The 22,769-nt window shown below is 35.4% G+C and overlaps 3 protein-coding genes across 12 annotated transcripts; 2 read left to right on the top strand and 1 right to left on the bottom strand.

The window, feature by feature from the left end:
- Positions 1 to 505: 505 nt before the first annotated feature.
- Positions 506 to 3,233, bottom strand: LOC109097515 (coiled-coil domain-containing protein 32-like). Of its 2 annotated transcripts, XM_019111165.2 has the most exons (5): positions 3,074 to 3,233; positions 2,580 to 2,803; positions 2,341 to 2,494; positions 1,691 to 1,788; positions 506 to 1,300 (listed from the first exon to the last, which is right to left on the bottom strand). In XM_019111165.2, exons 2-5 carry the CDS (start codon positions 2,794 to 2,796, stop codon positions 1,101 to 1,103), a joined length of 669 nt encoding a protein of 222 aa, XP_018966710.2. In that variant the 5' UTR covers positions 2,797 to 2,803; positions 3,074 to 3,233; the 3' UTR covers positions 506 to 1,100. The 2 variants fall into 2 exon arrangements, with proteins under 2 accessions (XP_018966710.2, XP_018966706.2); XM_019111161.2 differs by lacking the exon at positions 1,691 to 1,788.
- On the top strand, positions 3,224 to 8,267 carry LOC109097531 (protein-L-isoaspartate(D-aspartate) O-methyltransferase-like). Of its 9 annotated transcripts, none has more exons than XM_042742518.1 (10): positions 3,291 to 3,356; positions 3,612 to 3,691; positions 4,028 to 4,162; positions 4,281 to 4,385; positions 4,507 to 4,538; positions 4,615 to 4,719; positions 6,883 to 7,003; positions 7,131 to 7,216; positions 7,294 to 7,450; positions 7,866 to 8,267. In XM_042742518.1, the coding sequence occupies exons 3-10, from the start codon at positions 4,045 to 4,047 to the stop codon at positions 7,874 to 7,876; spliced, it is 735 nt and encodes a 244-aa protein (XP_042598452.1). In that variant the 5' UTR covers positions 3,291 to 3,356; positions 3,612 to 3,691; positions 4,028 to 4,044; the 3' UTR covers positions 7,877 to 8,267. The 9 variants fall into 9 exon arrangements, with proteins under 9 accessions (XP_042598449.1, XP_042598450.1, XP_042598452.1 ...); XM_042742512.1 differs by having other exon boundaries at positions 7,294 to 7,463; positions 7,600 to 8,267; XM_042742517.1 differs by having other exon boundaries at positions 7,294 to 7,463; positions 7,564 to 8,267.
- Positions 8,268 to 18,940: 10,673 nt separating this feature from the next.
- LOC122140171 (RNA pseudouridylate synthase domain-containing protein 2-like) lies at positions 18,941 to 22,277 on the top strand. The gene is made up of 3 exons (XM_042742510.1): positions 18,941 to 19,710; positions 19,781 to 20,077; positions 21,074 to 22,277. Exons 1-3 carry the CDS (start codon positions 19,066 to 19,068, stop codon positions 21,893 to 21,895), a joined length of 1,764 nt encoding a protein of 587 aa, XP_042598444.1. The 5' UTR covers positions 18,941 to 19,065; the 3' UTR covers positions 21,896 to 22,277.
- The last annotated feature ends 492 nt before the right edge of the window (positions 22,278 to 22,769 follow it).

The following is a 22,769-nucleotide window of genomic DNA, read 5'->3' as shown; positions in this document are numbered from 1 at the left end:
ACTTGCAACTATAGAATATTTGGTCGTTAAACACTCCTATAATGTCCAACATGCTGCATAGTTTCGTGTTATTTAAATATTCTTTGTATTAGTAAAGTAAGAATGCATAAATTAACGAGTCACCTAAACTAGACGTTAACATTTTCTCTCTCTCTCTCGGTTCGATAATGTTTCATGGGGCTGTACGGCAACATAAACTACTGAGCGTGATCAATATATTGTACACACAGCTTATGATCTGGAAGCAGAAAACTAATTTAAATGATAATAAAATGTCAAAGTTAATAAATGAACAATTTTACATGCATAATACGATTAAGATATGATAAATAATAATACAAAAAATTGACCAACTGTGGAACAATGCAATGATGCTTGAACAGTATAAATGACAGGAACGCCCTGGAGTGCTGCCTCATCCATATTCAACAATAGTGACATCTATTGGTTACTGCTGGGCAAAAATATCAGCATGCATCACTACAAAGGTCACACAAGAATCTCATTATGGCTTCTTCATAGTTTTTATTCTCATTTCAGAATAAAGTGTACAATTACTAACAAGTTTAGAGACAATAGGCATATTATATTACACCTAACATTCTCTACTATTGTTTAATTTAGTGGCCATCCGGTCCACTGACCTACACATTTGAACACGGGACGAATGACAGATTTTCAATTCATACAAATATGCATGAAATAATGCATTTATAAATATAATGTTTGTGTTTGTTTGGATTAGTGTATAAACAAAACTACAGGAAAGAATAGCAAAAATTCAATATTAAATAATGAAATTCATTTGATAACATGTGGAATGTTACATGAAAAAATGTAGTCAAGTTTTCATGCTTGTACTTCTCTCTACAAATCAGACAGCATGTTACTTGGCAAATAAAAATTCACAAAGAAAGAGATTTTATTTTTTAATTCACACATGTATTTCTTCCAGTCCTACAAATATGAGGATACAATACTGAATCTTGGTTGAAACCAGATAGACACCAAAGACACCTTAATAGAAATCTGTGAATCAAATGATCCCATTAAATGGATCGTAATACTCCACAGCAAGACCTCATATACTCTTGATTCCCCTAACACTGCTGGTCAGTTATTGCTGTGATATGGTTATTTCTCTGGGCTCGGGCACTCTTCCTCCTCACATGGCTTGTCAGTTTGGGTTGAGCTGGCAGAAGCCTCACTGTTCTGTGTGGGCAAGAGAAGGTACTCCAGCTCTTCTGCGTTGATGGCCACCCTTTCAGGAGACAGCCAGCGCTTGAATTGCTCCAAAGCACTGCAGGATAGAGAAGACCAAATAATTACACTCAAACCAAAGAGCTGATTAAATTCATTTAACCACAGAAATAAATGGCTTTTTTTTTTTTTTTTAAATCATCAGCACAGAGAAAATGAATAATAGTTCTGAATAATAGCCTAATCAAGGTCATTAATGAAAAAAAGTATTAATATTCTAATTAAAATATTGCAACTTCAGAGGACCTCAGGGCTAGCTACAAGCTGGTAAGGTATCATTACCATTCGCTACTCCCACTAGGGTGGGCTTCTTATCTGGCTAAGCAGCTGCAAGCATATTTTGCACACTTGCTACGGGTGATGATGGGTCACAGACGCAATCCAAGAGTCAACAACAGCGTGGTTCAAGCAAGTATTTTAGAGTCCTGACCTTCCCCTGAAATGTTATTGTGTAATCTAAAGTAGACCATTCCAGTGAGAAATTGTAGAATGTATATGCTGGAACAGTCTGGTGTGGGTAGAATGCTCCTAAAAAGTATAAAAATGCAAAGATAAGAGCCAACATCACAAAATTACTCCATTAATGACCTTATTTTATTTTATTTTCTCAATGAAAGACACTGTTACATTCATTAATGTTATATACTATCATACAAAAGTTTGGGGCCCATAAGACTATATATATATATATATATTTGAAAAACTTCTCTTATGCTTAAGGCTCCATTTATTTGATAAGAAATACAGTAATATTGTTAAATTAAAATTTGAATACATTTTAAAATGGAATTTATTCCTGTGATGCAAAGTTGCATTTTCAGCATAATTATTCCAGTCTTCAGTGTCACATGATCATTTATAAATAATTCTTATATGCTTTTCTATGCTTTTACAATTTCTTATCATCATGAGTGTGCTCTTTCATATTTTATGGTTACATTTAATCAGGATTCTTTGATGAATAGAAAGTTAAAAAGAACAACATTTCTTAAAAGTTGTGTTTTTATAATATGTGTAGACAATTATCCAATTTGCAGACGCATCGTTAAGATCCCTGAGAGAACCAGATCTCATTCTTACCTCTGATCAAAGTTCCCTTCCTGGAACAATTCAGAGGTTTGGGTATCATGAAGGAATCTATCCCAGCATTCCTTTTTAGCCTGGGACAAGGAACGGAGCATTTCCCTTGATGTTACTTCATTCGATTGTCCCTTGATCCTCTTCAGTCGATTTTCTGTAGCAACAAAACATGCTCTTAGAAACCAAATCAACAAGCCGTATTAAATAACATGCTTATCATCAAATATAATGTCCTGTACCTAAACTGGCAATGTAAACCTCAGAGTCAGCCATCGGTTCCCAGGGGCAGAAAGAAGCTCTGGGAGAGTTGGTCTGAGGGTCTGCTGGAGAGGAAGGCTCAAATGAGTCTGTAAACTGTCCACCATCCTGTACCTGAGGCTCTGGCAGCCTGGAGCAGATCTCAGACCACAGATCTCCACTAGATCGGACCGCATGGGTTTCGAAATCGTCAATCATCACGTTCCTAGTAATTAAAGCATTAATTTTAAAGAAGAATCACATGCGTGTTGTAAACACATGATGGGATATCAACATTCATGGTTTAATAATGAAAAGTCAGGCCTGTCAGGTTTCTATAATAGAAAAAAGCTAAGTTTTAACAGCGATCCATTACTCCTTGTTTACATAAGATGATATCAAAAGGCTTAGTGTTTGTTGACATTACTAGGTCTCAAGCAAACCCATATAATGGAGCAGTAGAAAAATTACGTCATAAAATTACCATAGTGCTTACCTTAAAGTACAATGTTCTCACTACACTCAAGATATATTAAAAAAAGGGGTGGGGGGGACACAAGCATTAAATCAGCATGTAAAACCCATCCTTCTCTCTTGCTTTCCCTTCACTGCTGCTGAGATGCACGTAACCGGCAGGGATTACCCACCGAATTTGATTGGCCGTTACACATGTCCGTCAATAATCCTGTGATTGTGATTGGTCGTCGAGAAATGTTTGGAAACGCTACTTCCGTTTACTTCTTCAGCACGTTGACATCGGATCGAAATTTACGAGTAAGGTATTTGTTCTGTCTTGACAGTTAAGTACTTGTGATTCATATACACCCATTTAGTCTCTGTTACTATTTTAAAACAATATTCTGAAAACTTGTACACGCGACGCTGCATGTTGTTCTTTTTATTGCTCAGGGATATTTATGGTTGTGCGTTTAAAAACTAACTTACGTACAACATCTTTAAAACCCAGTTTGTTGCGTATATGATCATATTTTGTTATTTCACTGTCTATTTGGTGTTCGGCGTGTAAAATTTAGGTTAGGTCCGATTCTCACGTTTGTTGACCTGAATCAAGGACGCATGTTGGACGCATCAGTGGTCTGACATCCAGAGACAGGTAGATCCAGAGATATTAAAATGAACAAACACACTGTTGCATGCATGACAAATTCAAATACTTCTTTGGTGTTTTTGCATGCATGACAAATTCAATTGATTTTTTTTTTTTTTTAGTTTAAAAAAAATTAATTTAATGTTTTTTTTTTTTTTTTTAATAAATGTTTTTGCTTTTAGTTAGTCTACCAGTTTGGTAATTTTGATGAGTTATTTGGGTTTTAGGGGTGGTTTAAGTTATTTTTCCGCGGGGTAAGACTCAGGACAGGTGTATGTCAGAGTTAGTTCACAGACTGTCCTAACTTGGCAGTTGCTGAAATCCAAACATCATTTGTTGCAGGCTCAGCTTGTTAGGCAATGCAGACAGTGCTCAGACTGGCAGCAGTAGCGGTCCCTATGGGTTTGCTGCTCTCCAGGACCATGGCATGGATCTCTAGTGGCAAAACAAATATAGAACTCATCACCCGCTTAAGAGGTTAGTAGATAGATAGTGACACAAAAACGATACTTGGATGTTATTGTACATCTCAATACACAAATGTAATTTACATAGATTCAGTAGTAAAGAGTTTAATGTTGTCATTCTGTGACAGATCATGGAGTTATCCGCAGTGACAGAGTGTTTAATGCCATGCTTGCCACTGATAGAGGGATTTATTCCAGAGATCACCCTTATGCTGACTCTCCCCAGTCCATAGGTGAATTTCATACATCAGCAGGCATATTTATTTGAATATGTGAAGCAAACTGGAAAAAACAAACAAACACATAGCTATTTTTCACTCACATTGTGTGTGTGTGTGTGTGTTTTCTACAAAGGATACAAGGCTACAATCAGTGCCCCTCATATGGTAGGTCAAGCAAACACCTCTGAGATAGATGCTACTGTTATATTTAATATGCTATAATGAATGATTTGTTGTGTAGCATGCACATGCTCTGGAGGTCCTCAGTGACAAGTTAACAGAAGGAGCTTCAGCCTTGGATGTGGGTTCAGGAAGTGGATATCTCACTGCATGCTTTGCCAGAATGGTGAGTGCTGTGTTTTTTTTCATATATATATATATATATATATATATATATATATATATATATATATATTAGTGCTGCCAAACAATTGATTGCGATTAATTGCATCCAAAATAAAACTTTTTGTATATGTATGTATACTGTTCATTTATTATGTATATATACATACACACAAATACAATTTATATATTTTGAAAATATTTACATGTATATACATTTATATTATATTTTTATATAAAATATATTTAATATACAAACACAACACACTTTTCTTAAATATATGCATGCGCTTGTATTTATATATACACATGATAAATATACACAGTACACACTCATTTATCATGTAAACAAAAACCTTTATTTTGGATGCGATTAATCATGATTAATAGTTTGACAGCACTGATATATATATATATATATATATATATATATATATATATATATATATATATATATACATATAACATATACATATACATATATATATATACCCGGCACATATACATATATATATATACATACATACAGGTGCATCTCAAAAAATTAGAATATGGTGAAAGTTTTTTTTTTTTAACATTTCAAACAGTGAAACTTTCATATATTCTAGATTCGTTACATGTAAAGTAAAACATTGTAAAAGGTTTTTTAAATTTTTTTTTTATTTTGATGATAAGAGCTTACAGGTCATGAAAGTCAAAAATCCAGTATCTCAAAATATTAGAATGTTTACATTTGAGTTTCATTAAATGACCTTCCTTACAGTATAAATTCCGGTTATCTCTTGTTCTTTGAAACCACAATAATGGGGAAGACTGGCAATGGTCCAGAAGACAATCATTGACACCCTGAAGACTGGAGGAGCACAGAATCCAAGCTGCTTGAAGTCCAGTGTGAAGTTATTGAAGTCAGTGATGATTTGGGGTGTCGTGACGTCTGCTGGTGTTGGTCCATTGTGTTTTATCAAGTCCAAAGTCAATGCAGCCGTCTACCAGGGGATTTTGGAGCACTTTATGCTTCCATCTGCTGACAAGCTGGAGATGCTGATTTCCTTTTCCAGCAGGACTTTAGCATCTGCCTACAGTGCCAAAACCACTTCCAGTTGGTTTGCTGACCATGATATTACTGTGCTTGATTGTCCAGCCAACACGCCTGACCTGAACCCCATATGCAATCTATGGGATATTTTCAAGAGAAAGATGAGAAACGGTAGATTCAACAATACAGACGAGCTGAAGGCTCAATAGTGCCTCAGCAGTGCCACAGGCGGATCGCTTCCATGCCACACCTCACTGATGCTTTCATTCGTGCTAAAGGAGCCTCGACCAAGTCGTGAGTGCATAAATGAACATACTGTACAGAACTTGAACTTTTCTGTTTTGCAAATACTTTTTTGATTGATCTTAGGAAATATTCTAATATTTTGAGATACTGGATTTTTGACTTTCATGAGCTGTAAGCTATAATCATCAAAATTAAAACAAACAAAAAAAACATTTTTTGTGATTTTTTTTTTTATGTGAATATTATATAGTATATGTGAGTTTTTCTTTTTTTTTTAAATGTTACAAAAAAAACTTTTTCACGATATTATTTTTTTTTTCGAGGTGTGTGTGTATGTATGTAATTATTATTATTATTTTTTTTGAGAATAAGCACTGTACTTTTTAGCTTCATTTTAACTTTATTTATCAAAGAATCCGTAAAAAGTATCACAGGTCCCAAAACAATTAAGCAGCACAGCTGTTTCCAGCACTGATTATAAATCAGCATATTAAAATGATTTCTGAGGGATGATGTGACACTGAAGACTGGAGTAATGATGCTGAAAATTCAGCTTTGCTTCACAGGAATAAATTATGTTTTAAAGTATATTAAAATAGAAAACTGTTATTAATATTTCCCAAAAAAAATCTGTATTTTTGATTAAGTAAATGCATGATGATCATGAGCATAAACTTTTTGAAAAAACTACTACACCAACACGAACGATAATTCAAATTTTACAAAATAAACAAGAAGACAAATCTATATAACGAAATTATATACAGTGAAATCTAAACATCTGTCGTGACATTTTTTGGATTCTTAAATTATTTTACATAATTATTTTATTTAATTAGATATACTGATTACTGTTGTATATATTTTGCTATGTTTATTCTATAGGTAGGGCCCTCTGGAAAAGTAGTGGGAATTGACCACATAGATGAGCTGGTGCAAGCCTCTTTGAAAAATGTCCAGGCGGACGATCCAGAATTGCTCACCTCTGGACGAATTAAATTAGTGGGTGAGTGATTAAAATAATTTGTTAAAATAATTGTTTTTTTCTTTTACAATGAAGCACAAACATTCTCATCTGACCTGTTTATGACAACTTGTTTTGGTGAAATGCTTCTTTTTTTTCTGCCTTGCAGTGGGTGATGGACGGTTGGGTTATCCTGATGAAGCCCCCTATGATGCCATTCACGTTGGAGCAGCAGCTCCTACACTCCCTAAAGCTGTATGCACATAATGAATAAGACTTAATTGTTGCTCACATAGCCTGCAGTAGTCTTATTTAAACATATGCATCAACAGCTCCTGGAACAGTTGAAACCAGGTGGGAGACTTGTTTTGCCTGTGGGCCCAGAGGGTGGAAGCCAAGTTCTGGAGCAGTATGACCGTCAGAGCGATGGTACTTTCCTCAGGAAAACACTGATGGGTGTGATTTACGTCCCACTGACAGACAAACACCGCCAGTGGCCAGGGTATGCATCCAGTCCTTATGAGATAAAGCAGAATAGAGTGATTTCTGTTGCACTTGAGCTCATCACAACTGTGTGGCTGTTGATTTGTTTCTCTTCCCAGTGATGAGCTCTGATTGCAGTATGGTTGCCCCTGCAGGAGATGGCGCTGGTGCTGTGGTTCAGAAAGCCCTTAGGGCTTAGGGAACACCTCCCATCCCATCTCCACTTGCTGCCTAGCAACACACTCCTCTTGGTCATTCGGATTCTTGACTTAAAACTGAAGTTCAAATGCAGCGACTGCTAGAGGACTGAAACGAATGCTTTAGTTTCTGAGGAGGTGTCTCTTCACATACTTAAACCGAGTATGCAAGAACTTCCATATGTAAGGCTTGTGATCTCAGTAGCTTCATAAGTGGCCATGTGTTCAGTTTTAACATACTACACAGCAAGAAGCAGTCCAAATAGAGTGCAGTTATATGTGGATATATAACTGCTAATGTGCTATGAATCATTTCAATATCTCGCTACTAAGCTATATGCCAAGACTTAAATGAATGGGAAACAAAAATACTTTTAGCCAATGAAATTAAAAAATATGTTTAAAAATGTGTTCTCTTTTTTGTAGTCTGTGCATGGAGTCAGAATTTGAGTTGAAGTGTTGCTGTTGTCTAATCAACTGTGTAATTTAAGTTTGATTTTAATTAATCTGAAAAATGTTATATTTATCTACACATTAAATGTAGAATCATATGTTAATTGTGTACACTAGTAAATGTAAACATAATATAAGGCCTTGTTTTTAATTTTTTTATCAAATTAATAAAGCTCAGTTTTAATATTAATATAATGTATTGTTTTTTTTTTTTTTATCAAATTAATAAAGCTCAGTATACTATGATGTGGGATTTATGAACTACCTTAAAACATTAAACACCTTTTTTTTTTACTTCCGTAAAGTGTTCAATGTTCAAAAAATGGCACAGGAAAAAACATACAAAAAAATGGAAGGAAAACATACAAAAAAGGGAAGAAACAAAAAAGTATACAAATACATCTGTAATACATTTAATAAGTTCTACGAAAGTGTGTAGATTTAAAAGTAGATACAAAACTTTACACCATAAATAATTTGTAAACACATGACGTTATATGATGTCATCAACCCAAGACGGAAACAATTCTGTCACTGATAGTGTATAGATCTGCTTCAGCAATGTTATTGAAAAAGATTATTCAAGCACAAGTCTTGCGAGTATGTGTGGTGCTTTTAAGACCTCTCCAGTATCAGCAGTTCAGGTGGAAATGGCAGACACTAATGGAAATTCACAGGCTTAGACTTTGGCATATTGGACCTCTTTAAAAGGACACATTGAAACCCATCCAGTTAAAAATATATTGATGGAGTGTTGAGAACATAACTCAAATAATACATGTTTTGGACGGACTGTAAAAAGAGGCTGAGGATATTGGATTGACAAGAACAGATGTTCTACAGTGAAAATTCCCATAATACCTCCGTGGTTATTTTTAATGCCTATAGTAGACCTTCAGATTTTGGAAGAATAAAATCATAAAAAGGGTTATGTTTCCAAGAATGAGATTGCACAAATGTACATGGATCAAAATTATAGTCAGGAAATGTAAATATTTACAGATGGATCCAAAAATCCTGTTTCAGGAAATACAGCCGTTTCTATATTCATTCCTCATTTTAAGATTAGAATTGCAAAAGGGAATCATTAATCAGTTTATTCAGCAGAAACGATTAATTGGGTCGAGGAAATACATTTGCTCAGACTCTTTCTCTGTCTTAATGAGTTTATTAAGTGTCAAGTCTACATCTAGACAAGACATATTATATGATATCCTACAAAACATGTTCAAAAAACCAATATAGATTAAGCATGTCATTTTATGATATACCGGCACATGAGATAGAGGGAAATGAGGAAGATGATCAAATGGCCAAGAAGGCATTAAAACAAACCGATGTAGATATAAACTTATCACTTAGTAAAGCAGAAATGAAAAGAATAATCAGAGGGGCTATGATTAGGAAATGGCAAAAGATGTGGGATGGGGAGGTAAAGGGTCGGCATCTATACAACATTTAAAAACAAGTTGGAAATGGAAGGAAAAACTTTGGAAGTAGGAAGGAGGACACAATAATATCTAGACTCCGTATTGGTCACTCAGCTCTTAATCAATCATTTTTTTATTATTGGTAAACATGAGTCAGGTAATTGTAATAAATGTGTTATACCAGAGACTGTGGAACATATCCTTTTACATTGTGAAGCATATGAAAGAGAAAGAATGTGATTAATAGAAGAAGTATAACAATTAAGACAATACTAGAGAATGCTTCAGCACAGTATAAAGTCTATAATGCAGTTATTGATTATTTGAAAGCAATAAGATTAATAAATAGAATTTGAAGATCACATAATGAAGTATATCAAAATAATTGTATCCTTGTGTAATACTCTTTTGGACAAAAGGTTTCCGAAAGGTGTGCGTTATTTATTTATTTTATATATATTTTTTAGTTGATATGTTGTTACCATAGACCAGGGGTTCCCAAACTTTTAAGCCCGCGACCCCCAAGATAAATGCGCTGCTTGCCCCGCGACCCCCCCCCCCCCCCACCCCAACAACCCCTTTTTTAGGAGCCTCCAAACACCGTTAACTTTAGCAAACAGCGGGATACGTTGTGTTGCTTGCGCGTGATGTACGTACGTAACTTGATTGTGATTGACGCTGACGTAATCTCGTAATGTCTGGGACAAAATTACAAATTGAATTAAAATATATATATATATATTATAATATATATATATATAATATATATATATATATATTAATTTTTTTATTTGGTATCAGACTTTTCTACAAACACCATTTAACAAGTATTGAATTAATCCTTTCAACACGTAAGTTTAAAATATTCTGGCTGACCCCCCAGCGTGATTTTTCAAGGCGAATCGTTATTTAGATGTGTCACTTTATGGTTTCCATGGTGACGCGTCATTGCTTGTCACGTGACACACCGCCGAAACAACAGAGCTGAATGAAATGATGATCTGCTTTTTATGTCTTTTTTTTCCTTTTTTATTCAAAATATTCACAAATTTGTTAGATATGGCATGGAAATAGCTGATATTCCGATTGTCAAATATATGCAAGTGGAAGTGTTTTGTTGTTTAAACACCTTTATAACGATCGCGTTAGTTGAGCTGTATGGAAGGCCCAGAGGGTCAAAAACACGCGAATTTTAACGCGTAAACAACACGTTAAATACGCGTGCTTCACGCGTAAACAACACGTATTTAACGTGTTAAATACGTGTCGTTTACGCGTGAAAAATCAGCGCGTTAAATACGTGTATTTAACGTGTTAAATATGCGTGAAGTACACGTGAAGTATGTGTTAAATACGCGTGAAGTACGTGTTAAAAATCAGTTTGAACGGGTCAGTGTCATTGGCTGCTGAGGACTTGGGTCAAACTACTTCTGTGAGCTTAGGGGGTGTACCATTCATAGACTAGGATACCACCATTTAACATGCTATAGATCAGCTTATTCAGCCTAATTATTTTGTCCTTTTTGTCTTTTTTGTATAGCCTATAGAAATAATATATTTAAATTGCAGTTTTATGAAAAATTTGATATTATATTAGAAATAAAATTGTCTTTTTTTAGTAAATAAACTTATTAGTGGACATTATAGTTTTAACAGTGATCAGATCAAACTTAAGTTAGCATCAAAGCTTAAATTAGTTACAGTGAAGGGAAGCAATCAATGCGGGTTTGAGATAAATGATTGTAATCAATATATGTCTTTGGAAAACAAGTGAGCTTTTCTTGTGCTTACATTTACAGCTATCACCAGCAGGCGGCGCTTATTATGCATTCAGACAAACGTGCAGGCGATATTATCAATTTAAATGAATTTAAAGACGTAAATTATTTCAATATGGTAATTTAGAATGTATATAAGTATTTAAGACTTTCAGGTCAGGTATAAGAACTTGATTTGGCTTTCCTGACAGCAGAAATATTCTGCTATACTAAAGTCCTAGGCCACCCTGAAAATTGGTATTAAAGCAATTTATCCGTGAAATGATGTGATTTGTTAAAGCACTTCATTACATTTAATTAAACATTTAAACATAAAAATACTAAGTAGCTCTTTTTTTTTTTTTTTTTTTTTTTTTTTTAGACCACAAACATATATAGATTGTATCTGCAAGTAATCTGGATTGTTAATGGGAATGCCTAATGTACACTTACCAAACCAATGCAAATTAGGCTTTTGTTGATGCTGTGAAGCAGATCATGAACTTTCTCTGTCAACTTTGATCTTTAAAGCTAATGTGGGAGGAGATTGGCCAGTAATGAATTTCAGGTGCGAATTGTTAGTAATGTGACACAGGAAAGTATAAAATAGTTGTTGCATTGACGGTAGGATTGGCATGTTCCTGAAGTTGTGCTCGATGGTTAACCACTTAATCCTGGTTCTCGATGTGCAGCCTTTTAACTTCTGTGGTCAACGTGCAGCCCTCATCCTTGTGTTTGATGTGCGGTTTTTATCCTTTTGTATAGGTATGTGGAGTTATGAGCTGTGTGAATTGTTTGCATTGAATGGTTGCCTATTGAGTGCCTAATTATTTTTATGATCTCTCTCTTTTAGGCTGATTTATGTACTTTTGTTGCCTAATTAGGGCAGGCAAACATTTATTGCTGCAGTACCTTCAATGGGCTGATGGCTGTGTTGGAAAGTAACGGGTAAATGCAGTATTACATTTGGTGTTATGGAGTTTGATGCAATTAATACACTTCCTTTGTGGATGTTTATTGGTGCGGTTTATAGTTTCTTTATGCATCTATCATATTTGGATTTTGGTCTTGGGATGAGTGCGTGGGGTAACTTTTTTTTTTGTTTTTTTGTTTGTTTTTTGTTATATTGATGCGTAGACTTGAGTTGTTTCCTTTTTTTTTTTTTTTTAAGTTAATTTGTGCTTGTGTTCTTATATTTTGCTTATTGATCTTATATTTTGAGCTTGATGTGCTAAATGTTTGTCATTTGTATGATATTGCTCTCTCCTATTGTTTTTGCAGTGTATAGTGGCTTTGTATAGGGCCGGGGCTGCATCGGCCCTTAACCTCCCCTGGTGTAGGTGATTGGGTGGTGTGGCACTGCTGTGTGGTGTGTATTACCTAAAAGGTTGACACTGAAATGGTGGTTTTAAATGTTACTCTTTGTTTTTTTTTATGCGGTGGGTCTGCTTTTTTTTTTTTCTTCTGTCTCTTACAGGTGGTAGGCGGTGGATAAGGAGCAGGCCCGACCCTCCTTGCCATTTTGAGGAGAGCTATTTTCTAACATTTGTGGATTTTATTGATGCATGGTTTTATTGATGTTTTTAATGTTGCTTGGGAATAAAAATTGTGATATTCAACAAACTACGTTTACGGTTTAAAAGGTTTAAAATAAAAATCAATATTTTGGATTGTGGTGGTCTTGTCCTGAATTAGGTGGGGTGGTGTGTTTATAGTTTCTTACACTACACTAAAACGAACCAAACCCATGCAACAACTCTGTGTTATTGGCAGCAAACCGAGCTACATTATGATTCAAAGTTGTAAGTATAAGTCATAGCCTTTTGATTCATTTGGGGGGGGGAAGTCACCTGCGTACTCCGTTACACTACTGTATACAGTGACCCGGCTAAGGGCATAGTTCATAGGCTAAGTGCTGGTGTTGAGATTCTTGATAGGCTACCATATAGAATAAATTAAGCGGTTTACTGTTTAACTTTATGACATAGCAAATTTGTTTTCTTCTGTTTATCTGTTCAGTTTTATATTATATTCATGTGTATATTGGTTTAGAATTTCATGTTATTGTTTATTTACTCTGCATTTTCGGTTTCTATAGAAAACTACACACTAAATACACCCACAACTAAGGACTACATTTAATCTGTACTAATAACTGAGTTGTTTGTTGTGGTGACATAAACAGGTTAATCCCAAATTTCCAACATCTTTTCACGAAGTCTCTTACCGCACACCCTGTGGCGGGTTTCAAACCTAACCAGCAGTTTTCTCAAATGAGACTGTGCTATTAAAGCTATTTTTTCAGTTCCCCACTTACTTTTACTTCCTCAAGCACTGACAGAACACAGACTCTGACTGAGCCAGACCAGTTGATATCAAATCTTGTGATCATACATTCATACAAATCATCTGCATGAGGAAATGTACAGTACACACTTAAAAATAAAGGTGCTTTCAGAAGGTTCTTGAAGCGATGCCATAGAAGAACCATTTTTGGTTCCACAAAGAAACCATTCAGTCAAAGGTTCTTAAAGAACCATCTCTTTCTTACATTTTTGTAATCTAAAGAACCTTCTTTCACCACAAAGAAACTTTTGTGAAACAGAAAGGTTCTTCAGATGTTAAAGCTACTTTATGTAACCATTTAGACAAAAAGGGTCTTCTATGGCATCGTGAAGCACCTTTATTTTTAAGAGTGTATGTCAATGTGTTAACATATTCGTTACTATTTTAAATCAGAACTAATGTCATTGAAAGCTCAAATGTACAATAGACCTACTGTACAACAGACTTCTATTCACAAAACAAGCCTCATGTTGTTTAGAGCTGTGAATGATTGCAACGTAAGTGCGGTCTGTTGTTCTTATGACTTTATAAGCCAGGGGTGTCAAACTCCGTTCCTGGAGGGCAACTTTCCTGAAGAGCTTGATTAGCTGGATCAAGTGTGTTGGAGCTGGTTGGATTGAAACTCTGCAGGACAGTGGACCTGTAGGAAATGTGCTGTGAACTTGTGCTATAGGGAATGCTTAAACTTATTGTTGACCGGATTAGTAGTTTTCTAAGTGAAACCTGATTATATAAAAAAAAAATGTAAAGTGTTAAATTAGCAATTTAAAAGGGGAGTCAATGCAGTGTCACTTGTCATCTTTCTTAGCTATTTTATTAAAGTCTTCTTTGATGGACAAGATAAATGTATGAAACTGTGAATGTATGTCTGTGAACCGAACACAAGTATGTACTGAAAATAAATAAATAAACTGCAGCACTATACATTCCATTTGCTGTACAGTAAAGGCACCTAATAGAATGCAAGTATTTCATGCAAGTATCAGGGAAAGCCCACAAATTTGATCTAAATCTCTAAAATTATCAAATTTTATTTGAAATATATAACCATACATAACCATTTTTTGTAGTAAAACCATAGAAACCACAAATTGATGATGTCCTTGCAGATAGTAGCCACAGTAACTATTATATTAACATTGTTGAATTGAACTAACAGTGCACCAGTGTTGTACTCCACAGCCTCAGATAATATTGCACTATGACTGTGTTAGTGCTGCAGTATATCTCATGCTCATTCCAGATATGTTGATCATTTTATCTGGTACTCCTGAATCCTGACATTTCCATTTGCACTAATATATATAGTACACATATGACACATATGTAGTAGCCTACCACTACTACATATGTGTCAGTTAAAGATATTAACTACTTTCTAATAGTAAGTAATAGTTAAACCTGCATTTCAGGCCGGCCCGACTTTTTTACACATCTAGGGCCGTGTTTCGGGCATATTTTTCACATCATAGTTCAGACGCGGTCTGGGCCTCGGGCCTGATAAGTAACACAGCTTTGAGATGAATGACAGTGTGTAACTGACATGTTTTGTAAAAATATTTTAGTTGTGTTGGGGACAATAAGTGACATAGCTTTGAGGACTGAGTGGCTCGAAGCACGCAATAGGCTCAAGCTTGCCGCAAAGCCCCAGCAATAGTAATAACCATGAATGTGTCAGGGGGAAATATTAAGGAGATATTTTAATTATTTACCAATAAACTAGTAACTAGTACAAAAACTTATATTTAACGAACAATAAATGCTCCAAACGTTTTTTCTAAATTAACTAAAAAAAAAAAGAAAACGAATTATAAAAAAAAAAAAAAAAACGAAATATAATATATTTGTCATTTAATAAATTTGTGATTTATTTTAATAGTTAAATATTTAGCCTATTATAAGCTGTTTTGGGAGAAGGGAAAAAACACAGGATAATACTATACAATTTTTGATAAATACTATATTGTTTCGTTGAGGAATTAATCCTTCACGTAGTTTCATTTGTAAATGAAAACACAACAGCTCATTATCATTTATCTGACAATTATGGCAATAAAGTTTTGACTATATGATTGTATTTATGCCCATGTGTGATGATAAATAAGCTGTTGTGTTTTCATTTACAAATGAAACTACATGAATGATTAATTCTTTAACGAAAGCACTATAGTAGCCTATAATTATGGTCTATTAATTAGCCGAAATAAAATGAAATATATGTTAAATTTAAACTGCATTCCAGCAAAAATTCCAGTTTGCATAATCAAAGCTTGATTTGCATGTCGAGCATTTAAAGTACGCTTTTATTTAAAAAAGTATTCAGAACGTTAAGTAAAGAGATCGAAATGAAAAGAAAAGATTGATATATAACCAATAATAAGTGGATAATATAATAATAATAATAATAACAATATACAAATATGACAGGAAAATGACGATCATTAATGGACTTACAAGACTGTAGGATGGATAAAAATGTTTTCTTGTAGGCCTATATTATCTTATGCACTTTATGTGACATTTATTCATGATAAACTTAATTTTGAATCAATGCTGACAATGGCATGTAATACAGTCCAGTAGCCAATGCCTATGGTAAATATAATATTTTAATAATGAAATATTTTGTATAATAAATAATATAATAATTACTTAATTCAAAATAAAGTATTAATTAATAAATCTCTGATAATTCCGGGTTGCTGTGGTCACGCAGGTTTGTTTACTAATGTGCAAAAAAGGGGCAATCTTATCTTGAATCTTGATAAAAGTATTTTTTTCATAAAACTGCAATCTAGATATTTTCTTTGGACTACACAAAAAAGGAAAAAAATACAAAAGAAAAAAAAGAAAAGAAAAGTAAATAGGAGGATCTTAAATAGTGGAAGTGGTAGAATACTTCTGCTGTCAGGAAAGCCAAATCAAGTTCTTATACCTGACCTGAAAGTCTTAAATAATGCATAATAAGCGCCGCCCTGCTGGTGATAGCTGTAAATGTAAGCACAAGAAAAGCTCACGTTTTTTCCAAAAGACATATATTGATTACAATGGTTTGTCTTAAACCCGCATTGATTGCTTCCCTTCACTGTAATTGATTTACCCACATAAATGTAAAAGTTTTGATGCTAACTTAAGTTTGATCACTGTTAAAACTATAATGTCCACTAATACGTTTATTTACTAAAAAAAGCATACATGGAGACAAACAAGGCAATTTTATTTCTAATATAATATCAAATTTTTCATAAAATTGCAATTTAAATATATTATTTCCATAGGCTATACAAAAAAGACAAAAAAGTACAAAATAAATAGGCGGAATAAGCTGATCTATTGCATGGTAAATGGTGGTAGCCTGGTCTATGAATGGTGCACCCCCCTAAGCTCACAGAAATTGTTTGACCCAAGTCTTCAGGAGCCAATGACACTGACCCGTTCAGTTTTATTTTTTTTACTGGTCTTTTAATTGTGCATGACCATGACTCAACGTGTACTTCACGCGTTATTTAACACGTTTAAATACACGTATTTAATGCGCTGATTTTTCACGCGTAAACGACACGTATTTAACGCGTTAAATACATGTTGTTTACGCGTGAAATATGCGTATTTAATGTGTTGTTTACGTGTTAAAATTCGCGTGTTTTTGACCCTTTTGGCCTTCCATAGAGCTGTATGCGCGATGGGCGCCGCCATCTTAGTTTGTGCCGCAGACGCAGTTCAGAGAATCGGATCTGTTGGATTTACAACACGTGAATTCATCCACTTCTCCCGAAATACATAAAAGTAAGTGGATGGTGAACTGGGAGAATAATAGAGTAAACTTTTAAAGTTACTTACACAATGTGTATCTGATATGCATAAAACGTGTCTAATTATAATGGAAAGGATTATTATTGGCCTCGTCCTTTGACATCAGTGTGTATTTTTACAAACTCTAAATGTATTGTTTTTTTAGTACTTATATGTCTGAAACCTAAAATAAACATTATATGGTTGAAAACACTGAAAAGTTCTGATGACAGCCAGGGACGTGGGAACTATATTGTGAGAGGGGGGGCGGCGTTTCCATGGTGACGCGTCATTGCTTGTCACGTGACATACCGCAGTAGCAACAGCGCTGAATGAATGATGATCTGCTTTTATGTCATTTTTCTTTTTTATTCAGAATATTCACAAATGTGTTAGCTATGGCATGAAATATCTGATATTCCGATTGTCAAATACATGAAAGTGGAAGTATATTGTTGTTTAAACAACGATCGCGTTAGTTTGAGCTGTATGCGCGAGGGGGCGCCGCCGTGTTAGTTTGTGCCGCAGACGCAGTTCAGAGAATCGGATCTGTTGGATTTACAACCTCTATGTTTACAACACGTGAATTCATCCACTTCTCCCGAAATACTTAAAAGTAAGTGGCTGGTGAACTGGGAATAGAACAGAGTAACATTGAAGTTACTTACACAATGTGTATCTGATATGAATAAAAAACGTGTCGAATTATAATGGAAAGGATTATTATTACCTCTTCCATAGACATCAGTGTGTATTTTACAAACTCTAAATGTATTGTTTTTTTTTTAGTACTTATGTGAATTTATATGTTTGAAACCTAAAATAAACAGTATGTGGTTGAAAACACTGAAAAGTTGTGATATATGACAGCTCTGCGCGCGCCTGTGTCTGGCTAAATTCTACATTTTGAATTTAGCAGTTGATCATGTGATGCACTGATCGTACGCTCCAGGGACCAGCCTTGACTGATTACACTTGTGTGATCGTCCCAACGTGCGAAAGGCCTTAAAAAACAATACATTTTCTGACAAAAAATTTTGAAATGTAGGCTTAAATCAAACACATTTTAATTCAGATTCTGTATATATATATATATATATATAATATATAATATATATATATATATAATATATATATATATATATATATATATATAATATATATATAAAAAACAACGGAAACACAAACAACGAACAAACCCCCCCCCCCAGCTGCCTGACCCCGAGAGGGGTGGGGAAAGGGGGAGGGGGAGGGGGCGGCCGCGCCCCCCAGCCCCCCCTGTTCCAACGTCTATGATGACAGCTCTGAGCTTTCGCGCCTGTCCCCTCTGGCTCAGCGCCAGCCAACGCGCGCGAGGAGCACATTTGAATTTCACGTCATGCACTGACCGGTGTGATCGTACACTCCAGGGACCAGCCTAGACTGATCACACCGGTGTGATCGTACGTGCGAAAGGGTTAAATTAATTGCAACAAAAATATATAGGGCCTATAGACTGCCATAGACTGTATAAAAAGGTTGTTACCAATAAACGTCATGCACCACACTCCAGTCCAGTAGGTGGCGGAAATGCACTTTCAAGTGGATTTGCCAGCCGTCATTAAAAAAAGAAAAGAAGAAGAAGAATTCTGTCACTGAGCCGCTGGATGGCATGGTTCATGTGTGTGAAGGGGAAGGTAGCAAGTTTAAATGCGTTACTTTGCGTTGGAAAAAGAGAAAACAATCATTTTCTTAGACAGTTGTATCGAAACACAAACGTGAGTGTTAAAACTCTGGGAACGCTACGGACAACGCAAGTGTCCTTTATAAACTTCTCAAAACAACAGTGCTACACTGCAGCGCGCGCCATGGAGACTAAAGATGCCTCAGTTGAAGAAGACAGCTGTGGTACGGACAGCACTGTTAGAACAAACCGCGGTAAACGTAAAAACGAGGAGACAGATGAGGCAGCGAAACAAGGCAACCGCAAGAAGCACAAGAAGTGCGGCAGACAGCTGCGTCCCGGAGAGCGGTACGTGCCTCCGCCACAGAAGCGCAACCCTGGCGTCAGTTTCAGTCAGGAACATTTTGCGGAAACCTCCTACTATTTTGAAGGCGGTCTTCGCAAAGTGTATCCTTATTATTTTGATTTTACAACTTACTGTAAGGGACGCTGGATTGGTAAAACACTACTAGAGGTTTTTAAGAGTGAATTCCGGGCGGAGTCTATGGATTACTACAACAAGGCTGTCAAAGAAGGGCGTATTAAATTGAATGAAACTCCAGTGGATGACCTGAATATAATATTAAAGGTAAGACATCACGTGACGACACTGTCAGTTTATGTGTGCTTGTTTGTTTACTTGTCTTTTGCTCGTCTAGAACAATGACTTAATGAGGAACACAGTGCATCGTCATGAGCCCCCTGTGAGTGGGAAGCCCTTGGAGGTTCTGGTGGATGATGGTGAAGTGGTGGTGGTGGATAAACCCGCCTCACTTCCTGTGCATCCCTGTGGCCGCTACCGTCACAATACTGTCATATTCATTCTGGGAAAGGAGAAAGGCCTCAGTGGCCTCCACACAGTGCATCGGCTGGACCGCCTCACCTCAGGTGTGCTGCTGTTTGCTCGTACACTCGAGGTCTCCAAAAAGCTGGATGCGATGGTTCGTGAGAGACAGGTAAGACCAACTTTATGAATGACACATATTTGGTGTACAGTCTTAAAAATTCTTCATTCTGTCAGTCACAGTTTGCAGTTTTTGTAATCTGGTTACAGTGGTAGTGTAACGGCTATGCTGACCCACAGACTTATGGAGAACGGTGTGTCGCTTAAAAAAAAAAATCACTTATTCATTTAATAATAAAAAATATAAATGTAACTTTATACTGAATTTTACAACACATCCTCAATAAAACAAGGCATGACTGCTAGTGTAATGTGTGGAGAAAGGTTGGAATATTTGAAATACATATGCATAATACAGTTTATAACCTTGCAGACACATCTGTTTTATACGGTCACTGATGTCTTTATTTAGTTTAAATAAATATTACATATGTAAACTTTGACTATGGGCTTTGGGAAAAACATTTGCTTGTGCATCAAAGAGACTTGTATTAAACTTGTTCCCACATAAAATGTACAAATTTTCTAACTTAACTAAAAAATGGATAGAAAAGTTTTGGCAAAAGTATAAAGCAAATCAGTTGGAAAATGGGTTAAGAAAAGCAATTAAAAACATGCATTTAAATGTCAGTTATTAATATTTTGTTACAATTAAATAAAATTCTTAACATGAATTCAAGCTTTATTTGTGTATATAATTGTCTATTTGAAAAGTGAATTATTAATGTATTATTTTGATGTTACATTTCAATAATTTTTTTTTAATGTGGATATAATAAATGGAAGAAAAATATTGTAGCCACAAATTAAGAATCTGCTTCCACAACATAATTTATGGCCATATTTTATTAATTTATTTAACCTTTTTTTTCCCTGCATGTCATGTGGAGGTCTCCATACTAAAATATTAGCTAGAAATTAAACCATGCATGAAATCTCTAAAAGTCTGGAACTGTGAGACAAAGATCTATTACATGTATTTAGAAAATAGATAAGGTGAATTTTTCATTTTATGCAGATTTTAACTGTACTTTTCGTTTTCTCACAGTTAGAGAAGGAGTATGTTTGTCGTGTGGAAGGGGAGTTTCCAGAGGGTGAGGTGGTGTGTGAAGAACCCATCCTGGTAGTGTCCTTCCGGGTGGGCCTCTGTAGGGTGGATCCCAAAGGCAAAGAATCCCGCACAGTTTTCCAGAGACTAAGCTATAACGGGTGCTCAAGTGTGGTCCGCTGTCTGCCTCTCACAGGACGTACGCACCAAATTCGTGTTCATCTTCAGTTCCTTGGCTTTCCAATCCTCAATGATCCCATCTATGGGTCTTCTGCATGGGGTCCAAACAGAGCCAAAGGAGGGCTAGTGGGTATAAGTGATGAAGAGCTTCTAGAAGCTCTTATAGAGGAGCATCGTTCAAAGGAGAGTCTGCACTTGTTGGATTTGCCTGATGAAGAGGTCTCAGGAAAGCAAGAGCCGAAGAAAGAGTGTAGTGATGGTGCTCAAGAACACAATGACCAAATAACTGCACCTGAGTCAAGTGGCGTTGCATGTGATGACAATTCCTGTGAACTGACACAGGAGGAAGTGAAGGCAGAAGGTAGTCAAGAACTTCACAAGAGCATATCTGCTGCTGAGATTAGGGGGGAGATGAATGGCGCTCATAAAGAAAAGGATTCAGTATCAGATGAAGCCTCCAAAACTGCAAAATCGAATGCTTTTGTCAGAGATAATTTATGTGGCGAGTGTAAAATTGTGAGACCTGACCCAGTGGAGAAGGATTTGATTATGTACCTACATGCATTACGCTACAAAGGACCTGACTTTGAATACTCCACCCAAATGCCTGACTGGGCTAAAGAAGACTGGCTTCAGGATTAAACTAAAATCAGATGTATTCATGCATCATTTGTTACTTGATATTTCCACATGTGTTTACAACGATTGGGTTTTTAAAAAAATCTTCCTTTGATTTCTAAATATATATTAATTGTGAATAACTTTTTAATTTATTTTCATTTAAATGTTGAGGATTTCTTAGTCATTACTGCAGTGCATTTCTTTTTCGTGTAATTTTTTTTTTTGTATTTCTTATATTTGAAAAGGACACCATGCCATCTGACATGAACATGAGTTTTTTTGTGGGGAAAAAAAAAAGCATGTTTTTTTTTAATATACCCCCCCCCTTCAAATAGTAGGTTAAAACAATTTTAATTAAAATGCCATGTTATGCATATAAATGAAGCTGAGGTTTTTAATTGTCTAATGAAGTCCATTTTCCATTTTCTCCCTGTTGTGAACTAAAAACCACCAAAGAAAGGCAGAAATAGATTGCACTATAACCTCTATTAAAAATATTTTTATTGTTATTGAACCTTATCATAGTTTATCTTCAGACAACTTCAAATCTGACTTTAAGCAAAGGCTATCAACAACAGTAGTTCCATACCAGCAGGTTTTATAATCCAGCTGCATAATTTTAGGGGAAAAAAACTTTTTGGCACAAAAATCATTCTTACGTTTTGGCACTTTGTTTTTTTAAGATGCTTTGACAATGTCAAGTACACATCCACTGGCCTTAATGAAGTAACATTAAATCAATCTGAATATAAAAAGGATGTTCTTTCTAGCAAAACATTTTGCAGTATAACTAACATTTGCTAAGATTCCAGTTTCATAAAGGACTGACATCTTTGTGCACATCACAAAACACCACTTTTTACATACAACCTTTTACATTCTAAACAATGCCTAT

This window comes from Cyprinus carpio, chromosome B17, assembly GCF_018340385.1.
Source record: "Cyprinus carpio isolate SPL01 chromosome B17, ASM1834038v1, whole genome shotgun sequence".
Lineage (NCBI taxonomy): Eukaryota > Metazoa > Chordata > Actinopteri > Cypriniformes > Cyprinidae > Cyprinus > Cyprinus carpio.
Note: the sequence above shows the minus strand (reverse complement) of the source record. Positions and strands in the feature narration are given on the sequence as shown.